The following is a 24,332-nucleotide window of genomic DNA, read 5'->3' as shown; positions in this document are numbered from 1 at the left end:
TACTCTTCAAATGTTAATGGTAGCTCACTGCTCTTAATGTGCTACTTAATGATGCTAATGCTAGATACTGTGTGTGTTAGAATGGGTAAAATGCAGAGACTGAATTTTCCTACAGGGATAATAAAGCAAGTTAACCTTTAACCTTAAATTTCAGGCCATAATAAAGTAATGAAATATTCTTAATTTGTCTCTACTGTGAGTTCAGTTCGCTCCACAGTTTTTACGTACTACTGTACTGGAGTAAAGGACTGAATCTGAAAAGTCATTTTGTGTTCTGATGATGGAGGTGGAGAGCACTGTCTAACACATCAGCCAATAATATCCTGTAGGTGTTCAACTGGGCTGAGACCTGTCACTGAAGACCATAGGATATCATTTATATTATTTTTATACTCATCAAACTAATCAGTGAGAGACTGTGAACCTGGAGGAGATGACTTCAGATTGTGTAATGACAATTTAATCATATGCAATGTTATGTGATTTAATAATAATGTCTTCACAAGTTGGAAATGTACTATATCAGTGGTTCTCAACCTTTTTTGGCTTGTGACCCCATTTTAAAATCACAAATTTCTGGTGACCCCATTCAAAACAGAGACATTTCTTTTGCTCAAATTAATTTGTTTTTGATCATGTAATAGTTTGCTATACTATGTTGCAAATAAATGTTAATTTTGGACGACATTTAGTCTATATAATGTATATTATTATGGACGGAGGCAGAAAAGCCAGGTGTAGATTACTGCACAAAGTGAGAATTTGATTTTCCTTGGTCAGGATATGTACAGTCAGTCCAGCTTGGATTTCCAAGGCTGACAATTAATACTGAACAAACAAGAACTCAAACTATGAATTATGAAAGAGCTGCAGCATCTGAAACCGACCACAAAGAACATTTGCAAGATGAACAGTACCACAGTGCTTCAGTTTCAGCTTCAGTTTGTCATGTCTTTTATGGATTGTCTCTGTAAACTCACCATATATTTTTTATTAATAATTTTTTAATTAAATTTTTATCAATTACTAGAAATTTCAGGTGATCCCATTGGAATTCCAGGCAACCCCAGGTGGGGTTCCGACCCCAAGGTTGAAAAACACTGCACTATATTCTCTGGCCAGTAGAAAGTAAATTCAAACTACAGGGTGGGGAAGCAAAATTTACAATGAACATTTAGTTGTTTTTTCTCAGCAGGCACTACGTCAATTGTTTTGAAACCAAACATACATTAATGTCATAATCATACCTCACACTATTATCCATACCTTTTCAGAAACTTTTGCCCATATGAGTAATCAGGAAAGCAAACGTCAAAGAGTGTGTGATTTGCTGAATGCACTCGTCACACCAAAGGAGATTTCAAAAATAGTTGGAGTGTCCATAAAGACTGTTTATAATGGAAAGAAGAGAATGACTATGAGCAAAACTGTTACGAGAAAGTCTGGAAGATACTATTAAAGAGGAATGGGAGAAGTTGTCACCCGAATATTTGAGGAACACTTGCGCAAGTTTCAGGAAGCATGTGAAGGCAGTTATTGAGAAAGAAGGAGGACACACAGAATAAAAACATTTTCTATTATGGAAATTTTCTTGTGGCAAATAAATTCTCATGATTTTCAATAAACTAATTGGTCATACACTGTGTTTCAATCCCTGCCTCAAAATATTGTAAATTTTGCTTCCCCACCCTGTAAGTAGTAGCACATATACATTGTACAAATATGCAATACTTTGGAAAAGATAATATAAACAAGAAAAGCACTAGGAGAGCGCAGACCTCCGCCAAGACAGATCTGCCCCCCCCCCGTTCACCACCAAAATTTAGTAATGTCTTCCTTGTGCCAGTATCAACATTTCCTGAAAATTTCCTGAAAATCCGTCCGTAACTTTTTGAGTTATCTTGCTAACAAACAAACACACAAACACGCACGCATGCAAACACACAAAGCAATGTGATCACTAACTCCTGGCGGAGGTAAAAATGGGTGTTTGGACCTTGTGATTGCAACATGAAAAATATCAGTATAATTCTTTATCTCACAGTCAGGATCGAGTGAATCTGAATCTCAGGTTCAAAAGGTTAAATAAATTTTTGTGTTTCTCTGCAGGAACTGTATCGCCTCCAGAGATCCATACTGTGGCTGGACCAGAGGTAGCACCTGCTCTTTCCTCAGGCCTGGGACCAGGTACGACACCTCTCCATATGGATAGACATCATCACCACACATACACACACACACACACACACACACACACACACACATACACACACACACACACTATCCGCTGTGCTTTAAACGGTACCTGTCGCTTGTCATCTGCCATCTGCCTTCAGTCTGTTCCCCAAACTGACACTGTCTGGTCTGTTTTGTGTATACTTTTGCATGCACTTTTTTCTTCAGTTTCTCTTTGATCCAAGTGTATTTTTTAGTATTCGCTTTGTTTTGATTTCTTCCCACTTTTTTCATCATCTCAAGGTTGTTTTTCTGAAGACACACCTACCCTCCCACCCCTAGAGACGTCCCATATATTATTTATGTGGTCTGGAAGTCCTTGTTTCTGTCTGCAACTGTTTGAGCCTCTGAGTAACATCTGTGCACTCTAAGTAGTCTGTCACACTGTCTGCTCTGTGTGCACGTATTGATTCAAGATGTCGGCTGTTGCTGCTGTTAAACAATGCTACGTTCTCCCACTTAGCCTCTGATCAAGTGGTAGCCATATGACACTGTATAGCCAAGCAAGTTTTTTTTTTCTATTTGTCTTCTTGCTGTTTTGTGTTGTCTGTGTCGTACGCATACATCCAGACGGTGTCTCTGTGTCTCGTCTGGCTGCGTGCATTAATGTGTATACCCGTCTGAGTATCTGCATGTCTGCGCGTGACCTCCCTCTCCTTCCGCGGTCCGTCTTGACAGCTCACCTCCATTCGTGTGGCTGCCTCCTTCCTCGCCTGCCGCCCACATCCACTGAAATCAAATCTGTCTTTAGTCAGGCTGCTTATTGAATTAGGCCTTGAAAACACAGGTGTAGTGCCAGGAGAACAGACAACATGGGCCTTAAAGACCACCTCAGGCTGCCTGCTTATACTATTAAAGGCCTCTGTGTCGGTCTGATTTGATTTACCAAGGGCGGTCAACTCGGCAATCGATTCTGCATTGAGTTACTGTGGATTTCCTCTTTGTGGAATAATGCAACCTCTCTTTGCAAACTGATGCTAGAGGAGATCTCAGCTGTTTGAGTGTTATATGATTACTCTCTAATTTTGGCAGCTTGAAAGGAAAGAAGTTTTGTGTTTTCTTATCAAAGTCATCGTTTTACTGAGAGAAAACACAGATTTGTTAGTATTACTTTTGTTGTCTCAACCACATATGCTTCTCGTCAGCCCATTTTCATTCTGTACACTGTTATTGTTGTGCTGCTAAACAACATAATGGGATACAGTTTTAACCAGGATTAGCTTATATTTTCTTTCAGCTTGAATATACAGCCAAACTGTTACATAGCCAACAACTACTTTATTTCCCTGCACTCTAATAGTCACTGTGCAAAACCATATGGCCTCTATCTCTTTATGTTTTATTCTGAAACCTTTAAATGTGAAGCCAGTCTACCTGAAAGTAAAAAATAGTGTAAAATTGAACCTCCACACACACAGGCCCACAGGCAACGCTAATGTATACGACCCACAGTCCATGAAAGGCAGCCAGCTGAACACAAAACATTATTCTTTATTAAGATGACAACTGGTGTAGGTTCAGAGCACAGTTGGAACCATTTGTCACAGCATTTTCTAGGCATTAAAAGTGCAAATGTTGGCTGTGCCTCTGCATGAGCCTTTAACTAATTGCAGAATACTGACTTCTCCATCTCTGGTCTCAGTGAGTGAGTTTATTTCAGCCTCCCTGAGCTGGTTGTGCTCTGCTTCTCCTCAGAGGTTGTTTGCATCACTGCCAATAGAACCAGGTTAAACACTGGTCACTGTGTTGTTCTGTAAGTCATAGCCACTCTTAAATGGATTTGACAGATTAATTAACAAAACAGATGAAGAAAGACGCATCATTAATTAGCAAATAAAAAAAAGCATGAGACTGTGTGCGCTTTTTTTTAGGTAGTAAAATATAAACTGTCTCATGTACTTCTGGATAGGGGTGTTAGAAAATATCAGTTCTGCAATATATTGTGATATTTTATTTAACAATACTGTATCAATATTAAAAAGTACTGTATTGATATTTCTAGGTATTTATTCAAATGCAGATATGGTGGAGGTTCATTTTTGTTTTTTGTTTTTCTTTATTGTTTAGATTTTATTTATTATTATTTAACACTGTTTTATTAAATAATGGTTATTTAAAGCATCCTAAAAGCACTTTGTACTTTCTGAGAGAGGCAGATGTTAGTTCCTTTGTAGAGATTGCACAAAAATAATGTTATGTTGTTAGTTATGAACTAACAAAATATGAACATTTGAGCAGGATCTTAAACTGTAATGTCTGTTAAACATAATTTAATTTTTAACACAGGAACATTTTGTGATATAGCATTAGATCCTGTTCTGATCAAATAAAAATGTGTTTAGTATTTGTGCATATTTCTGGTGTAATTTAGTTCTTCCAGGAAATAATCATTTTAAAAAAAAAGAAACAAACAAAAAATTGCCTTTTTAACAATATCATGATATATCGTGATCGTAGTATTGTGACTCGTATTGTATCGCCAGATTCTTGCCCATACACAGCCCTACTGGACATTAATTCTGCAAGAGTCAGATTAAAATAAAAGTATATAGATCTCAAAAGGAATAATCCATCTAACTACTGGGGGAAATTACAGTGTGACTTCTTGCCATTTCTTCTTAACAATGGACTTTTTCTCTCCTTCCACAGAGTACAACATTCACACTTTTACTCTCATTAAATCTATGTCTACTCGTAAATGCTTGCAAGAACATGCACACACACCTACATGCTCTTACTCACCCTGTCCATTGCAATTTGGTGCTTTTTTTCCCGATATGAGCCGTGACTAAGACCAGTTGTGTTTTTCTTTGTGAGCACCTGGCCCGTGTGCTGTTCTCATTTCCTCTGTGCCTTCTCACTTCATCATATGTTATTGTCCTTTGGGTTCTCCATGCTCCCCTGTCGCCTGAATGGGAAATGAGTTTTAAAGCAAGAGGATAAGTTGTAGAAATAACATATGGCATCATTACATCATTATAGAAAGTGAAGAGAGTTTGAGGTTTTTGTTTTGTTCGCCATTTATTCAGCAGGAGAAATGACTTTTTCATGAAGGTGTTTTAAATGCATGAGGAAAATGTGTAATGTACAGTGATATTATTCAGTAATGGTTTGTTTTTCCATCCAAATGCATTTGAAATTTAAACAGAAGTTTCAGAAAATCAACCAAGGAATATACGAATTAAAGCATGTCCATCTGCTACTGCTGTGTGAATATCAAGAGCTGGCTTTTCATGGTCATTAGCATCATCCTACATGAGCTGTTGACTGCAATGATGTTGATGTTTGGACAAAAACATGGAGGTGCTATGGGTTTTGCCTCCCTAAATGGCTTGCTATTCAGAATCATGTAATAGTTTTTCAGCCTCCTCGTCCACGGTTTATCAAGGCCTCCCACACTAATATAGATATTTTTTAGAACATTTTTCTTGTGAACATTTTAGGTTACCAAAACAGAACCTTCCATAGTGAAGAGTTTTGCAAATTCCAGTTCATGTTTGTGTGTTTGTGAAGGGAGAAGAAAAAAAATAGCAATACACTCTAAGTCAAGTGCATTTCGGTCTTATATGAAACATCATATATAGGTAAGGCAAATGTATAAGTGTTCTCCTGGCAAACTCTGTATAATACAGAACATACTTTGGCAACATAAATCAGTACTAATGGTAACTTATCACTTAACCTGTCATTACTGTTAAATAAAGCACCTGTTTTAGCAACTGAATGCCCACTGTGTCCTCAGTTTAAAGTCAGCGAAAACAATAATTTTTTTCTAAGCATTTGAAGCAGGTTGCACGCATTTTGCATTGTAATGTTGACAGAGATAGTTTATATAGTGATGCTCATGTGAACTCAGAGGAGGAAATCATCTGTATTAGTGCAGACAGGGCTTTTATCTAATATTTGTTTCTGCTGCTCTTTGTCATAATGGCTGTTTTCATCTAATATGTAACTTCTGTGTGTTTGTTGTATTAATGCAGTGATTCAGTCTCCTCATTTGTCCACACATGGTCAAACATGTAATTATTTACTGAATATGTTCCATCCATCATTGTTACATTTTACCACTTCACCAACTTTAATATGCAAATTGAAATTACAAATAAAAACTGGAGGATGCACCTATAATGACTCACAATATGAACATCCACTGCTAATAGAGAACCAAACATCGAACAGTCACTCAGCAAAGATATTAAATGAATTACTTCACACTAGTTTTTACTGGAAAAATTGCACTTGAATACCAATCTAAACATGGATATCTAAGCTATTAAACAAAACAATAATTTAAATAATACATTGTTAGTATAAGAAATTAGTTTAATTTCCCTTAAAACCTAAATATGAAATATTTTATGAACTTGTGTGTCAGATATTCTATCATAAGTACTCATCTCCTATTCATTGTGTCTCAGAGAACCTTTAGGAAGTATTTATTTTACACATTTATATCATAGTGACAATGAAAATATGATTTAACAGTCAACCCTAGTGGGCATGACAAGTTTTTCTTTTACTTATAAATGCAATTATACATTTTTGATCACATCAGCACTTTAAAAATGACTATAACAGATTTAAAGCTAAAACTACTATAACCTCCTTTACTCATAACAAAGAGTTTATATTTACAGCATAAATTAATAATGTGAAGAGAAGTATGCTGACCTAGATGCTTCTGCATTAATTAGCTTAATTAATGACCTTGCAGGCATAAATGAGCATATTTAAATTATAATGGTGATTATTGCAGATATTAGGAACCCCAAAGGCATTTATTTATTCATTTTTCCTGATAAGAAATAAATAATGTCTACAATTTCTACCGATGTAAGCTTGTAGTGATACACGGTCCCCTGTACCTCGTCCTCTGCTATAACATTGAGATGGTTTTCCTCTATCAGAGTGGATCTGTGCTGAGCGTCTGTGGCCGAGTTGCTGTGCCACTGTGTCTTTTGATTAATGACTGTGTCTCCTCTCCTCCGCAGACTGCCGTTCGAGCAAGATGTCGAACAGGGAAACGTGGCCCACTTGGGTGACTGTGACGGTAAGAGGAGTGATTCTCCGTCTGCGTGCATTTGTCTGTCTGTGTGTGCGTGTGTGTGTGTTTGCCCACAAGTGGTAAAGCTAATAGCTCTCTTGTCTTGCACAGATCCTTACATAACTCGTGTTTCTACAGGGTAAACAAAAATACAGTAAAAGACAGAAAGCACTGGTGGCAGTAGTTTGAGTTTATACAGAGGAAATCCACAAATAAACACAAAGATAAGTCCCAATCCATCTCACTGCTCTCACTTCTCCCAAGTGTAACCACAAAGATCCAACACAAAGATGGCCTGCTAGTCTCATTTTGTTTCCAAGCTGGCAAGAAAATCCCTGTGTATGTTTTAGCTAACTTTGTTCCTCTTTCTGTTTACTCTTTTTTTACTTGTATGGTATCTTTCCTTTGGTCTGCTAGGTTTTGTTGCATATACATGCGGTTAATTATATTCAACTCCAGCTCGAGTTCCTCTTGATGTTTCTTTTTTTCCTCCTCTCATATCATTATGAAAATAGAAAGTGGTTCAGTGCAAAAGCAAAATCTCTATTCTAGATACACAGAGGTTTTTGGATACTCCCGTGACACCCCCTCCCTTTGATCTGAGTGCTAATTCCAATGCGTGAAAATTAATCCTTTGCTTCTGAAAGTTCCCAGAGTTCATGTGCCATGCTCCCTGAGAAAAGAACAGATAAATATTGCATAATCGGAACCGCGTACAACTCTAATCCTGTTTCAGATGGGCGCTCTGTTTGATGCTGCTCGTTCACTTCAGGTCCTCTGATTGCCAAACCACAGGGGATGGCCCCCGTAAGTGATGGCGGATGCTCAGGCTGTGCATGAAGAAAATGTGTCTTCATTAAGGCCATATGTGGACATATGTTGACGCATATGGACTTAAAAGACAAAAGAAACACAGAAACAAAGAGTCTGTTTACACTCAGAACAGATTGTGCGTGACTTTATTCTACATTTGCTAATTGTAGTGAAATGACAGAGTAAACTAAAATGAGAAAACTGTGGATTCATTTGATTCCAGTGCTGAAAATGTTCTTGTGCAGGAAGCTGGTAATTAAAAATGCAACTTTGATGATCATTGTTTTGCTTCTTCACTACACCAGTGAATGAGAGATACATATAATGCTCATTGCTCGTTTTACAACTTCAGCACTGGATTGTTTTCTACACATGGCCCCTGGTGTATGATCCACCAGGGGGTCAAAGAAAGTAATGGCACAGATAGTAAACCTATCACAGCACCAATAAAACCACTAAAAATAACAAAATAATAAAAGTTGGCATGGGGACAAATTCATAAAATTAATGATAATGGAAAAATGTTAACTTGCACAACACTATTTCATTCGTGGTGTGTTCATTCCCTGAATCTACCACCTTTAATCCTCAATCAATAGAGAATATTAGGAATGTGGGAGGTGCAGTTGTTTTCTTGATTAAGATGATTAAGAATCCATTCAGATAAATTTGTGATTTAAAGCTTAATTAAAAAAAAAAAAAAAAAACATGCAGAGACCTTAAAAAAGGACTGTAGCATTCAAAACTTAGATGACTAAAATAAACTGACTTGTGTTGAAGTATGATGTAATCCTGTATGACATTTATGTCATTAAAAAAATCATAAAATGGTGCCGATAATGGACAATGAAATGCAAAATAATAATTACTTTCCCCATATGTCATATAAATGTTCTGCAACAGCCTACTCATCAGCTCTTAACTGAAGAAACACTGATCACATTTATCCATCCATCCATTTTCTACTGCTTATCCGTGGCCAGGTTGCAGAGGCAACAGTCAAAGCAGGGATGCCCAGACTTCCCTGTCCCCAGACACCTCCTCTAGCTCTTCCAGGGGGACCCCGAGGTGTTCCCAGGCCACCCGAGAAACATAGTCTCTCCAGTGTGTCCTAGGTCTTCACCGAGGTCACCTCCTGACGGGACATGCCCGGAACACCTTTCGGTCATGACCTAAAGCTCATGACCATATGTGAGATCACATATATGATATATTTTTTAAAGTAAATATAAATATTATTCTTAATTATCAAGTACCACAGTGTTTTCTTGAATGTTGTATAGAGATAATTATTACTCAGAACAACAGACATGGGAGTTTTCAGTGTTTCCGTGAAGGCTATTGAATGTGTATAATTAGTAGATGGAGGAACAGTGGTTTCTGAGGTGACCATATTTGGACAGAAGGGACAGAGCCATGAGAGCATTAGGTGTCAGAGGTGTCTGTGAGAGGTCAGAGGTGAGCTAATACTAAACACTAGCTTATTGACTTGATAAAACAGTCAAGTTCATCAAGCATTGCGTAACAATTTCATTTTACAGTCATGTTGGTTTAATCTGTTAATCACCACTACTGTGGAGCTGTCTATTTATTAAAAATGTGTTTTATTTAATACACCAAACCCAGCTTTCTATTCCTGAGACCTGATTAATGGAGCAGTTATTTAAAAATGGATCAGATCAGTTACTAGAGGTTCCAATTAAAACAAATGACACCAGAATGTCTCCTGGAAAAACTTATTTAGTCAGTATTTTCACAGTGACATCTGTGGATGCCAAGGCCTTTTGGATCCAAGTGGTTACAACTTCAAGATACTCCTACATTGGCTTAATTTTTCCCTTTGGTGGAGACGTCTTTATGAAAACAAACATATTTTATAGAAATACAATATTGGTCACCTGTGATGAACTGGCAACACCTCCATGATGTACCCCTCCTTCACCCAAAATGTAGCTGGAATAAGCTTCAGCACCCCCGTGTCCCTCTCAAAGACAAAGTGGGTCAGAAGACGAATGAATGAATGAATGAATGAATGAATGAATATTGATCAATAAAATTTTGCTGACAAAGCCTCCTGAACTAGGCCTTTTAGTGGTGAGGTCTGTTTCGATTGGGTTTAAACTTGTACAGTCTAGTCTGTTTAGTCACCATGTTCAGGTAATAATTGACAGTATAAGTATAATACTTCTTTACAATGCTATAAATAATATTAGGAGTTTACCCATCAAATGGCTGCGTCTGATAACAGATCAAAGTAATGGCCCTATCTATATTTCTGTGTGGCTGTCGTTGCTCTTGTTGGATCGGTATCAGATCGGATGTACTGTTCTGCTCCCTGGCAAGGTTATAATAGTTTTGGATTTTTCATTATAGTTTAGTTTTATTTAGTTTTGACTTTTTTTCTCTAATTCAGATAGTTTTAATTAGTTTTTAGAGCAGGTTTGCTAGTTTTTATTAGTTTTTGTTATTTTCTAAATGCTTAGTTTTAGTTTAGTTTTAGGTTTTTTTTATTTTATCTTTTTCACCGTTGTATTGAAATAAATCCCAGACAGGACTCTGCTGCTTTCTCCCAACTTTAGTCTCCATGTTTCCAGGTAGAGTGGGGACCAGAAGATGACTGTAAACCACAAGTGACCACAAGTGACCACAAGTGACGGACCGTTAAATATCATATGGTGCCAACAGCTAAAATTGCTTGAGGAAAATAAATTGATTTCGTATCAATCCGACATTGACAAAGACGAAAACGAAGGGAATTTTATCCATAATTTTTATCTGTTTTAGTTAGTTTTGTAAACACACAATACAGTTTCAGTTAGTTATCGTTTTTTTTCTTTTAATTATAGTTTTTATTTATTTCAGTTAACGAAAATGTTTTTACAAGTCTAGTTTTCATCATTTCGTTAGTTTTCATTAAGAATAATAACCTTGCTCCCTGAATCTGTTTTGAATGTCTGAGCACTGAGGAATGTTTGATCCTGTTGTGAAATATGCCTGAGCAGAATTCCACAGACAGAGGTGAGCTGTGTTGTCACCAGATGACTGAGAGTTTTCTGGTCAGGGATGGCAGGATTGTGAACCATTATCTGTCCCTGGCGCCCACAGATTACAATTTGTCTTGGATACAGTGATGATCCTCGTATCGCTGCATCTTTTCATCATATCTCCTTTTGGAATTTGACACTTTCATTGTCTGTGATATGGATGATTTCCCCATGTTTCTCGTTTCTGCTTAACACTTAGTCAATCTTTCATTTTCTTCCTTTAAGACAAAGATTCTTTCAACCATCTGCAAACACAGTAGGAGGACAGAGATGTAAAGCTTCAGTGGGCTTGTTATGACAAACTGTCACCTATACCGTAAATTCTTTAAACGTTGCCTCTCCACATGTGTCTGTCAGCATCTTTATCTGCTCTTCCTAATGAGCCTTCACACATAATGTACATTTGTATACATACCAGCACACAGATGCTCACACATCAACACAAAGTCCACAGGGATCAGGATAGGGGGGCTAGATTGACGCCTTTGGGTTGCTGAACACCTCGTATCTCTATATTGGACTTATTTCTTCTGTTTGTATCTTGACCCAGCCGATGGGAGGTGAGATATGGTCTGGCCTATCTGTCTCTCTTTGGGGAAATTCAGCAATCTCATTTTCACGCTGCCTTTTCTAACTTCATTTCTCAAAGAAGAGACTCATTCTGTTGCTGCATATCACATAAATTTCCCCTCGCTGGGCATAGCTATAATCAAAAAGCATCTTTTTAATCTCAAGTTTTTGTAGTTTATACTTAGAAATGCCCACAGGGCCACCCAAACCTTAACACAAAAATATTACTTTAGTGAAAAAATCTGTGATTGTAATTATAATATATTATGTTTGCTTCTCTTTCACATGTTTACATTTGACCAACTTTGGGTTATTTAATATTGGAGTGTGTAATATTTGTGTGTAATCTGTCATAGGCTAGATCTTCTACAGCCTCTCTTAACCTTCTCTCAAGTGAAGGTTATTATGGATTTTTTGCCTAATGACATTCAAGTCATGTTTGAATTGATGCAGTGTAGATTATATTTTAACATATTTTCTCGCCTAACCAAGGTCTGAACCAAGGCTCATGTTGATTTTTTTCAATGTACACATTTGGTCCAGTTACTATCAGACTAAAATATGTTGCTATCAATATGCTCTACATTATACTCTTTGATTGACTTGAGGGTTTTAAAACTGTGTGTACATCAGATATCAGCATTTTGATTTTTTCCCCCATCTTCTCTATGTATTTCTTCTTTTTTTAAAAATTTATTCCAAACCATCAGAAGTCTTACATAACTCCCTGTAATTGGTCTTAAAGTCCTAACCACCCAAACCATGATTCAGCTTGATCTGCACTCAGACCCTCTGTTTCTGTCAGTTCAAAGACCAACTGTTTGGTCTTCACAGTGGTCCAAGTAAAGTTTCACACCTGCAAACGTATCCCAGATCAAACTGGAAGTCTGAAGCAGATGAGGTATTTGTGATAGCACGCTTAGCCTTATGCTTAACACAGAATACATTTAGAATAGATTCCCTTTCAAGTGAAATGAATGATACATGCATTTTGATCTCATAATTCTTCTGATATAACCTTAATCCTAAAAAAGGGTTAATCAGTAATGTATTTGCATGTTTTGTGCCAGTTCAAGGTCTTCAGTAATTGATTTCTTAAAGCCTTTTTCTTTGAAGCTTGTCTTAAAGGAACAGATCATTCACCGGACTAACTCCGAGCTCCTCTGCTGCTCCAGTGGCTCCTCTTCTCACCCTCATGCTTCATCTCTCCTCAGTCTCCGTCAGCTCTACACTGATTTCAGAGCAGCCTCGTTGTCAGACCTCAAAGGGTGATGGATGGACGGCCTTACTTAGAGCCCAGCTAACTGCCTCCCCTTTCTCCTTAGCCAGAGAGAAGCAGTTGCTGGAAAGAGAATCGATTTTCATCTCTCCTCTGGCTGATGGCAGTCGAATAGATATCAAGGGTGATTCTGCAAGGGGAAAAGGAATGGGACTGAGACTGAGTGAGGACGGGGAGGGCTAAATCAGATCAAGGAGTACGGAGCAGAGCAAAAAGAATGAGTAAGGGATTGAGAGATCACAGGAAGAAGGCAAACTCAGAGGATGGAAAAGGCTGAGATGGTTCAAAGGATCAGAAGTGTAGAGTCATGAGGGTGAATAAGAAAAGAAGCAGAGTGATGGGACGGGAGGCCAGACAGAGGGAGGTCAGAGGAGAAGGGAGGCTGAGGCGCTGGAGCATAATCACATTGGAAACGATGGCGTAGGTGGATGAAAGGTTTAGAAATGGAGGGAGGTGCAGGGAAAGGAAAGGAGCGGCTGGTTTCATGGGTGCTATAGCCCAGGCGGGTGTGACAAATGGACCGAGTGCCAGCGGCGTCTCCTGTGTCACAGTGCTGTCAGTGGCCGTCTCAGTGGGCCGGTGGCCAGGCTGTAATTCTAGGTCTGAGGTGATGTAAACCATCTGCCTCACATCCAAAATCGTCTTCTTTGATATATGGCAGAGTGGCTGTCCTCTCACCACACATAACTACCATAACCATTACTCTTGTTCTTACTTTGTTCTTACTTTTTATTTCTGCTGTGTGCTTCTATTTTGGAAAATAGTTAAGTTTGTTGTAGTTAGTTTTGTGTACAACTCATCCTATCTTATTACCTTGATGAATGATGTTGTGGGTTCAGTTCATTTTGTCTTTCCATCTGACTGTTAGCAAGATTACCCAAAAACGACGGCATAGATTTTCATCAAACTTGGCAGAAGGGTAGGCCATGAATCCAGGTCTCTGAGATTGGCAACATACAGTCACAGAAAAAATTATTAGACCATCAAAAGTCATCAAAAACAATGGTTATGCAATCAAGTCCTAACTCCTGTGTGCATCATGTGACTAAAACAGACACGATAGAAAACATGGAATGCATAAAAGCACTGTTTTTGTCAGTACAATGCCATAGCTATTGATGTAAGAACGTAAGTGATTTTGGTTATTATCAAGAAAACATGGAAAATAACTAGATATCAGCTCTCTTATGAGCTATTTTTGTTGTTATTATATTTGTACAAACAAATGTACCTTTAGTTGTACCAGGCATTAAAATGAACAAGAAATTGAAGAAAATAAGGGGTGGTCTAATAATTTTTTCCCTGACTGTATACAACACCTAAGGATCTATTTACAAAAAACTAAATATCTCTAAACCCCAGTGATGACTCTCATGGGGTTTCAGCTGTAAAATCCATTCCCAATGCTATGTCTTTTTGGTACTGTAAAATAAAATAATTGTGGCAAATTCAAAGCTTTTATAATGACTACACTCATACATGATTGTTAACCATCCCATCTCAACTTAGGTGGATGTGAACATTTATGACCAGCTTAACAGTGTATTTTACATTGAATGCTACTGTCAAACACAAAGTGGAATGGAATAACATGAGATTAAACTAATCTTCCTGTTTTATAAATCTATATTCTTTGGTTAACACCTTAAAACCTGAGTGATCAGGGGTGGAGGTTGAAGGTGGAGGTTTTCATTTCCTGGTTAACTCAGGATCATAAATAGGTGGAGGTCCATGCTCTCTGATGGCTCCTCTAGTTCTTATCTTTAGGAACCAAATAGATTTACTTTAAGTTGAGTTTAGTCTAGTTTAGCTTAGTTTAGTTTAGTTTCAGCGACTAGGTTAGGTTAAAGTTGTAATTTAGTTTTATTTATTTACTTTTAGTTTATTTTATAAGTAAAGCCTTGATTTGTGCAAGATGAAAGGTCGAAAGAATCCATGATGTCAAATATGACCATTCTTTGTTAAATATCTCACATTGTGCAATGCTATTTTATTCTTGTAAAACATGAATCATTAATATTGATGCAAGGTCAGGACTCCAGTAGCATTGGTCAGATAGCGCAGCATTATTTAACTAATGCATTTTGACTTGCTGCAAGTCTTTCTCCTTCTCCCTGAAGCTATGAAGTATGGGAAGTTGTAACAGAACTTTCTACTTAGATTCAGCATTACTATTAATGGACATGAATGTTTTAGTCTTAGTGTTTTATTAACTTTAGCACTATTTACATTTTCTTGCTTTTGGTTTTGCTGATCAAGTTTAAACTTTAAAGCCTTATGCAAGAACATTTTCATATGCATACTAAACTTTCATTTACTTTTTGCTCTAGGATCAGCTCATTCAATGTGTCAGGTCACATTCAGAAAACATATCTTTGGACAACTATGTAAACGACACGTAGGGACATATTGAATGCCACCCGGATGACAACAACAAAATCCAATATACAAAGAAGATCATGAATACAGGAAATTCTGTGGCATTTATGCACAGATTTATTAGAACAGATAGTGCATCCATGAGGCCTCAAACTATATGAGGATGTTGAGTGAAGTGACAGGGCACTAGCAATATATTACCTAGCGGCTATGTGTTTTTTTGCTCTGCATTTATTAGGAAACAGCTCCCAAACACACACATCTAATATCAGTACGTAGATAGATGTCATCTCCTTAATCCTGCGCTGATCAAAGCAGAGTTTGAAAGCACAGCATTTAATTGAGACAATGTGTTGTGAGAAGGACACGTTGATGAAAGAGATGAGGTCAGAGAAATATCTGGCTTCAATTATGTGTGTGTGTTGAGTTTAAGACCTCTGTTCTCCCTTTTTTTCGCTAAGCAGACTAACTCCGTCATCATTTGGCAATTTCTTAGGACCAAACAAACACATTTTGGCCGAGGGGTGTAAAGTGACACAGCTGTTCTGGTTTGAAATTTCAATTGGAGTTCCACCTGCTCAGACAGCATCATATTGGAAACACAAGTTCAAAGAGCAGTCAAGTTTGAGTTACTGGAGGCAAACACAGGCTTTCCCAAAATCATAGAGAGAAAAAAAGTTTACCCCAGATCCAGGGATTACACGATTGTTCCATCTGCAGCATTGAGCCCGAATGTAAACTCAAACCAAATATTGAGGGCACATTAATGAATTATTCAACTTTCCGAAAAAGCACAAACAAACATCACAGCTTGCCTGCTCTATTTTATAGTCATTCTTTGTTTGTTATTATCAGGACTTTGGAAGCTAGCATTCAATCTATTCCTCTTAGATTGTTGAACTATTAAACATTTAAACGTGAGCATCCAGGTCAATGAGATAACATGCAGTCATGGAGCAGTTCTATAATACTGTCTTTCTGATTAGGTTTATCTAAGAACCATCCCACCTAATGCAGCCATGACTCTTTAAATATATTTATTTGATTCTTATGTAATCTTTTTTAACCAGGCAAGACAGATAAAGAAAACATTGTTATTTACAGCTGTGGTTCCCTCTCCCTCAAAGGCAGGACTTTTTGAGGGAGAGGGAAAAGGGAACTAAAACAACAATAACAACGAAAAAAATTAGATTAAAATTAAACAGAGCAATCAAAACACTGGGGTAGGTTAACATATTAACAAGATATTCACAAAGACACAGCCAAAATATATACATAAAACAGCAAGAGTACCAGGACAGGCTACCAGCAGCATTGTTCTTTAAAATGATGAGTGATCAGAGCTTTAAACAGTGATATTACCCTTGGTCTTAATCCAACTAAGAGGCTGAGAGCAGAGTTAGTGGCTGAATGTGTGAATGAAACATCACTGGGACAGAGAATCACAACACATCTATGCGAAGTTATATAATGCTATGAAAGGGTTAGTATTGATTTCAGTCTTTCTTCACAATCTAAAAGCTGCTTTACATTGTCTCTTTATAGTCTTCAATGAAACCAGACTCACCCAACAAAACAACCGTTCTGCAGCCAACCCCCATGTTAAAATGATTAACTTTACAGCTGATCTAAACATAGTTGTTTGTTTTGATCTCTAAAATTCATTTACCCTTCCATAACAACAATACCCGGTTAGAGTGTTCTAATTGTTCTATACAAATTGTTAAGGGATTGTATGAAGGGAGTGGCCGCTGTGATTGACAGGTGAACCCCTCTATCTGATGCTGTGGGGATCTGATTGACAGTTAGCAGCACTCAGCTGAGTTGGACATTTGGAGATTTGGTTACTGAATAAAACAAATTTTTCTGTCTGTAGATAGTTGTATTGAAGGACTAACACTAACATGACTGTCAGGGGATTCGGTCATGTTTGCCTTAAATCTTATGTATTTATTTATTTATTTATTTATTTATTTATTTATTTAACCTTTATTTAACCTGGAAGTCCCAATGAGATTAGGACTCTCTTTTGCAAGGGAGACCTGGCCAAAGTAGCAGCCATACAATGTCCAAACAACATAAAACACATACATGATACACAATGAACAATAAAATATAATAACAGTTATTCAACCACAATGGCATCAAGAAAAATGGTGACATTCCTCCTTCACTGCATTCTCCATGATACTTTTAAAATCATTAACAGAAATGAATGTATAGAGTTTTACAGTTTTTTGAAGATTATTCCACGACCATGGTGCATGGTGGGAGAATGCCGTTTTGTCAGAACTCAGGGAACAGTCAAAAACAAGCACTTGGAGGAACATAAACGAAAACTACTAGAGCTAACAGAAAGAAGATTACTGAGGTATTTTGGGAGTTTACCCAGCAGAGCTTTATAGATGAACATAAACCAGTGTTTTTGTCTGCGGATGGTTAATGGTGTCCATCCCACTAAGTCATAGAGAATGCAGTGGTGAGTGAGAGATTCTGCATTTGAAATGGAACGTAAAGAAGTCTGATACACTGAATCAAGGCTCCTTAAAGTGGAGGTAGCTGCATGTCTGTACAGTAGATCTCCATAATCAATCACAGACAGAGGCAGCTTCCACAAGTTTTTTCTTTGCAGAGAATGTGAAACAGGATTTATTTCTAAAATAAAAGCCAATCTTCAATTTGAGTTTCTAAACTAGATTAGAAATATGAACTTTAAAAGAGAGTTGTTCATCAATCCATATTCCCAAGTACTTATAGGAAGAAACCTTTTTCAATTAATGTACCATCAGATGTAAATATTCTTAAATTGTCAAAATTTTGCCAGCAAGTTTTTGATAAAATCATAAACTTTGTCTTCTGGGCAGTTAAAACCAATTTTAGGCCCCTCAGAGTTCTTTGCAAAACTTGAAATGCAGCCTGGAGTTATTCTATAGCCTGTGCTGGAGGATTGTGTCATCGGCATACAGATGCAGTTCAGTTTGAATGTCTTTACCTAAATCATTTACAAAAATACAAAATAAAATAGGAGCCAAAATAGAACCTTGGGGCACACCTTTAGTTATATCAAGAACGTCTGATTTATGGCCTTCTGCTTGGACACACTGAGTCTTACCTGTTAAGTAATTTTTAAACCATTTAAAAGCTTTTAAGCAAAAGCCAGAATTCCTGAGTTTGTCCAGAAGTAGTTCATGATCCACTGAGTCAAACGCTTTAGAGAAGTCAACAAATAGGACAGCACAATGCTGTTTTCTGTCCAAGGCACCAATCAGATCATTTGTCACGGCCATATACCTTATTGAGGTGCATGGTCTGTCAGGTAGCCTGCTAATTAGCTGAGGTAGCTGTAATTGCTGTTATCAAACATCTGTATGTGTTTTATTTATTGTGTCTCCAACCCCGTGCTGTTTATAGTTATATTCTGTTTATAGTTATATTTTATGTTTACAGTGATATTCTATGTTTGTAGTTATATTCTACTTTTTAATATTTCTTTTTACTATGTTTCTGTTGCACTGAGGGCCTTAGAGTTTTTGCAATTTCAGTCTTCTATATGTGTTGTATATAATAACAATAATTACAATAAAGCTGACTGTGACTGACTGAAGAGTAGGAGAACTGCACACCTCCAAACAGAGACTGTTAATGTTATTTTTTTATGAGTTTGATGATGCACATAATCCCTAAATGGTTAACTGTACCGCAAGAAGAAGAGAAGATTCAGCATTAATAAAACAGTAGTAATACAAGTTTTAATACTAGAAGTACTGTGTCCGAGCTGATTTTACCCATAGAATGATGGTTTTTAAGTGTATTATCCTCAGCATTGATGTGTTTCATTACAATTAAGTCACTTGATTCAGCTCAAAATACTTCTTTTAGTGTGCAGCATCACTTTAATGCATTGCAGAGTAACGATGGCCTATTACAGAGTTATAAAGTACATCAGACTAGGGTTATATTGACAGCACTTTGCAAGATTAATTCAGTTTTTTACTTTAATCTCTTTAGGACATCAGCAGAAGGAATACATATCTTAAATGCTAAGTAAATGTATTTATTACAGTACCCTGTCTGGCCTTTTCTTACTCCTGAAGGTGTTTCCTGATTCATTAGAAAATTGTCAGACCTGATGTGATTGGCCATTAGTAAAGCTTCTTCGTACTCCACCTGCTGATATTTTAATCCTGCCACTTGTAAAGTATTAATTTTCCGTTAAATTGCACCTCTGATCTCAAAAAAAAAAAAAAAAAAATTGGTCGGTTACTTGCACTTGAAATTCTGCTTGCAGGAAAATGGAGCCATTCACGTCTAACCATGTGAACATTTTTGTGCCCTCTAAATTAGTAGGCTCTTCACAGTGGACAAGTCAGCCAGCGTGACAAACTGCAGCTGGATTTATGCAGGATTTTGTTTAATGATGTTTGAGCAGAACACACTCTGCTGACAGAAAAGTCCTAACTAACTCTGAGCCAGCATGTATGTTTGTGAGGCTGGCATGTGTAAATGTGGATGTGACAAGTAATATAAGCCATTTCTATAAACAGTGTAATGAGTGAGGTGAGGTTCTCGTGTCGACAGACGGTATAGGATGTCAGATCCACTTACGGCAGGTTATCACAACGTGTCGATTGGTCGGCTTTAGTTTTCCCAGGTTGTGACCCCTGCTGACAGGCAGATCAGTTACACCGTAAACGTAGAGTAAACGGTCTGTCAAACCTGAAACTTCTCTCTCTCAGTTATTTGCCACAAGGGTTTTAAAATCCTCCAGGAGAAACTTTGTCATTTCCAAAACATTTCTTAGGCCGTTGCAACAACTCGAAGGGGCTACATGTAGTATTTATGCTTCCAAATATTTAAAAAATTACCTAAAATTATCATAAGAATAGAATAGAATAGAATAGAATAGAATAGAATAGAATAGAATAGAATAGAATAGAATAGAATAGGCTTTATTATCATTACACCAGTTGTTCAATGAAATTGCAGATGGTCTCTACCAACGACAGTGCACTTACATCTAAATAGCAACACAAAAGATACAGACATGTATCAAAAAAACATAAAATAGTATGCAATCAAAAAATGAATGAAGATTTCTGAAGCCATACAAAAGACGCAAATGAAATGAATTGAATTTAATATATTCATACCAATATGTCTTGGGTTTTATGTGACCACTAGAGGGAGTAGTGAGTCACTCCCATGGTGAGGAAAACTAACACCACAGGACCTTTGACCAATCTGTAGGGTGACCAGGTGTATCGCTTTGTGCAGGACTGCACAGCATTATGACCATTTTTTCCCCGTCCCGCAAATTGAGATGATGTCCTGCATTTGATTGGCTCTATGTGGATATTTGTTTTTTGACAAAATTCCACAGGATATTTACTTTATCTTATTCTATTTTTATTACTGTGTTAGAATGCTAAACGTTAGACTGTTCTGTGTTTGGTTGCACAAAGGTTTTTGGTCCAAGTAATTTTAGGTTGACTGGAAGTGGAAACAGCTGTTAGAATGTTGTCAGTTATGCCTTTTTGTTTTATTGCACATTGATTAGTTTACCTTTGAGGGTTGAGAACATGTTGTCAAAAAAAAAAAAAAAAAAAAAAACTGATTTTCTAAAAGTATTTAATTACGATGTTTGAAACTTGAGGTTTCTTTTTTGAGTTTTTAAAAGTAGATTTTTTGTTTTGTTTTTACAAGCAAAAAAAATTGTTGAAACCTGTGCAAAAAAAGCAAAAAATAAATGCCCAGTGCAAAAATAGCATACTGTGTGCAAACAAATCAAATTGTTGTTATTCACACTTATAAGCTCGACAATAAGATGTACATTGTTTAAAAATCTAGACTTTGTTCCAGCATTACACTTATGTGTCCCACATTGTCTCACACAAACACACTCCTTGTCCCACATGTGGCTCGTAAGCACCTGGTCACCCTACCGATGTGTCAGAAAGAAAGGGAAAAAATGATAAAACCTAGAAACGCTGTTGTTGTTTTTACCACTGGACACAGCTCTAAATGAAAAGAATGGAATTTGATGATGAAAACACATTTTGTTTTGTTTTTTAAGCTTGAACTATCAGATGGCAAAGTGCAGATTATAAGACACTGTTATTTTGACAAACATGAAAATAACCTATATTTTGTTATTTGATGAGGAAAACTTGATGATAGTATAATACAGATGTGTGCAAACAATGAGCTTTATGCTTTATTCAGTGAGTGATGCAGTCAGTGGATACATAGTGTTGATTCATTGGTGGTTTTTCTGTTTTATCCTGATGTTGTGTGTTTAGAATATCATTATTACGTATAACCCCCCTTTAATGTACTATGGGATATTAGGGCCACATAGAAAGTAAGAAAAATCAGAAATTCAAAATATTTAAAGAAAAAAATTAAAATATTTTAAAAATGAGTCCATTTTTTCCATTATAGCCCAGTGTTGGTATTAGTGTGTGTGTGTGTGTGGGGGGGGGGGTAATGTAGATATAACCCTGTAAATTCATGGAAGTCAATTAATTGCCCAATAATAAAGTAATTATCATATCATGATCCTGAGGTTTGTCTACTCTTATGTTCTAAACATTTCCTTTAACATAGTGATGTTAAAAGCAGTTTCTTTTTATCTGAAAATAACCTGTTTCAACTACACTATCATCGTGTCCCTACCAAGCTGTGATGTAAAATATTACCAATAAATGTTCAATAATATGAGAGATGTCAAACAAATCAAATGTATCAGCCAGAGCAAAGAAACTGCTGCTTGTATTTGATCAATTCAGTTTTGCTCAGTGAGTCAAGAAGCATACTGCCACTTCCTCATGTTATTTTTATCATTTTCATTCATTTATTTTATATGGTAAAGCAAGTGATTCAACATTCACAGTTCTAACATGATATTATGTACATACATTATATACATACATATAAACATGTGATACAGTACAGACAAAGACCGCTAGAAGAAGAAAGAAAATAATAATAAAATCTACAAAACAAAAACTGAGAGCTGTTTTCCCCCATTTCATCATTCTTGTGTGGGGATTACATTCTTAGTGGTGTTGAGAAAGCAGACTGATGTGGGTTGTGGGTTAAATTGTCAAGTTGTGGTTCAGAAAATGTGGGTGAATGTGGTGATATGGAGAGGAATCAGCAGGTGTAATGGAGTGGAATGAGACGGTCCTTATAGTCATCTCTTAAAAGACTGAGCCATTGATTTATTGACAATTTTTGTCTGTCTTTTCAGTTGAGTAATTTGGTTTTCTTGACTAGGGCAAAGCTATTAAGTTGAAGATTTGGAGAGTTTTTTTTTTTTTTTTTTAGATCTCCCATGACCTTCAACCAAAATCTTTGAATTGGTACAAAGAGTCAGAATGAATAAATTCCTTTATTAATTTTTTTTCCTCAAAATAATGCAGCTTTACAGATACAAATAAACTGAATTGAGAGGAAAATTCAATGTCGTACTTTGTTTTTCTCAGAACATTACATCTATATTGACGTAAACACTCATTTTATTTTGTTGTTTGCTAGAATTTGAAGGGGAACGATTCAAGTAGTGTTTGCACAGACAGCTCATCACCTAAAGTCAACTCCGTTAAAGCGGCTGTAAAATAAGTAGGTGTGCGGTGGGTTTTTCCGTGGTGCTGTTGCTGCAGGAGACGTCATGCTTCATCACCTTCCCTTGTTATTCCAACTCAACACTTTTCTCAAATCTCTGTTTCCTTCCCACTGCAAAGTCTGGTGATAAAAGCAAAGTGGGCTTTTGTGATGACTGCGTCCAGTAAAAAAAAAAAAAAAAGAAAGAAACACAAAAACCCTCCATGGCACACTCTCGTGCTGCTCACACATACACATTCGCCACCCGTTTGACTGTGAACTCTTTCAGCCGTAATGACATAGCCAGTGTTGCCACAGTGTAGCTACAGATGGAAGCAATTATGGTGCTGTGAAAATATTTCCTGAAGAAAGGCAGTGTTTTGACTAGTGGAACAGCGGGATGCAATCACTCAGTAATTGAGGTCCACTGAAACATCAATGAGGCAAAGGCAGACCAGAGATTCCTTGTTGTGGCGTCACGTTAGAGTGGATGACGATCTCGGTGAAGCCAGCACTGTCTCTGTCCCCCTCTTTTGTGAGGAGCTTTGTGCAGGAAAGAAAATTTGTTGCCAAATTTACAGCCGTGGTCGCTCCTAATTCCACTCTAATTGCTGTGGTTTGGAGACGGGCCGGCACTGAGGCTTAGGAAGGGGAACCCATAAAGCCGACACAGTTCTTTGTTTTACATGGCAGTTAGTTAAAGCTGAGGGTCTTGCGTCTGCTGATGATAAATGTCTCCTGTAGTTTGAACCCCAACAGAGACAGAGACAAGACAGGAAACGAGAGACAGAAGGAACGAGGCGATGGGGAGCAGTTCTCCACAGTGGTTTCATTTTTGTTTGATGCGTCTCCTGTCTTGAACAGAGGGAAGGCTCTGTAACCTTGACGCCACAGTCGTCCTTCGTCCTCTCTTAACTCCCTCCGCTGTCACTAGTGTTAGTCAGACTCCAAGGGAAGGGAAAGGGGGTTAGAAAAGTAGAGAGAGCTAGAAGAGGTGCAGAGTGTGAAGATGTGCATCCCAAGATGCCACCCTGCACTCCAACTGCACTACACTTCCTCCCACCCCGTGGAGTTCCTTGAAGATCGGTGCTGCTCAGATGCACAGCTGATAAAATATGAGGACCGATGTGTCAAAAAGATGTGTGTGTGTATTACGGGTTTGGAAATGTTTTGATTCAGTATTACAACTGAATGGAATTGTGACAGCGGTGAATATTAATATGACTACATTACAAAAACAACCCAGACCACATTGTCTTGTTATGAAGTAAAACAAAATCTGCCAGTGGGATAAACAAGTTTTTGCTTCTTGGTTTTCTTGAAGCTAGAATACAAGTCTATCTGCTGACAGACCATTGGAAAA

General features: G+C 37.3%; 1 protein-coding gene across 1 annotated transcript in view; it reads left to right on the top strand.

Moving 5' to 3' along the window:
- Positions 1-24,332, top strand: part of sema6bb (sema domain, transmembrane domain (TM), and cytoplasmic domain, (semaphorin) 6Bb) — a 184,705-nt gene that overhangs the window by 140,936 nt on the left and 19,437 nt on the right. The window contains exons 15-16 of the mRNA XM_030132778.1: positions 2,110-2,187; positions 7,227-7,285. Of these exons, the coding sequence (XP_029988638.1) occupies positions 2,110-2,187; positions 7,227-7,285 (137 nt within the window). The remainder of the gene's footprint in view (positions 1-2,109; positions 2,188-7,226; positions 7,286-24,332) is intronic.

This window comes from Sphaeramia orbicularis, chromosome 4, assembly GCF_902148855.1.
Source record: "Sphaeramia orbicularis chromosome 4, fSphaOr1.1, whole genome shotgun sequence".
Classification (NCBI taxonomy): Eukaryota; Metazoa; Chordata; class Actinopteri; order Kurtiformes; family Apogonidae; genus Sphaeramia; species Sphaeramia orbicularis.
The sequence above is the reverse complement of the archived record's forward strand: the minus strand, read 5'-3'. Positions and strand labels throughout refer to the sequence as shown.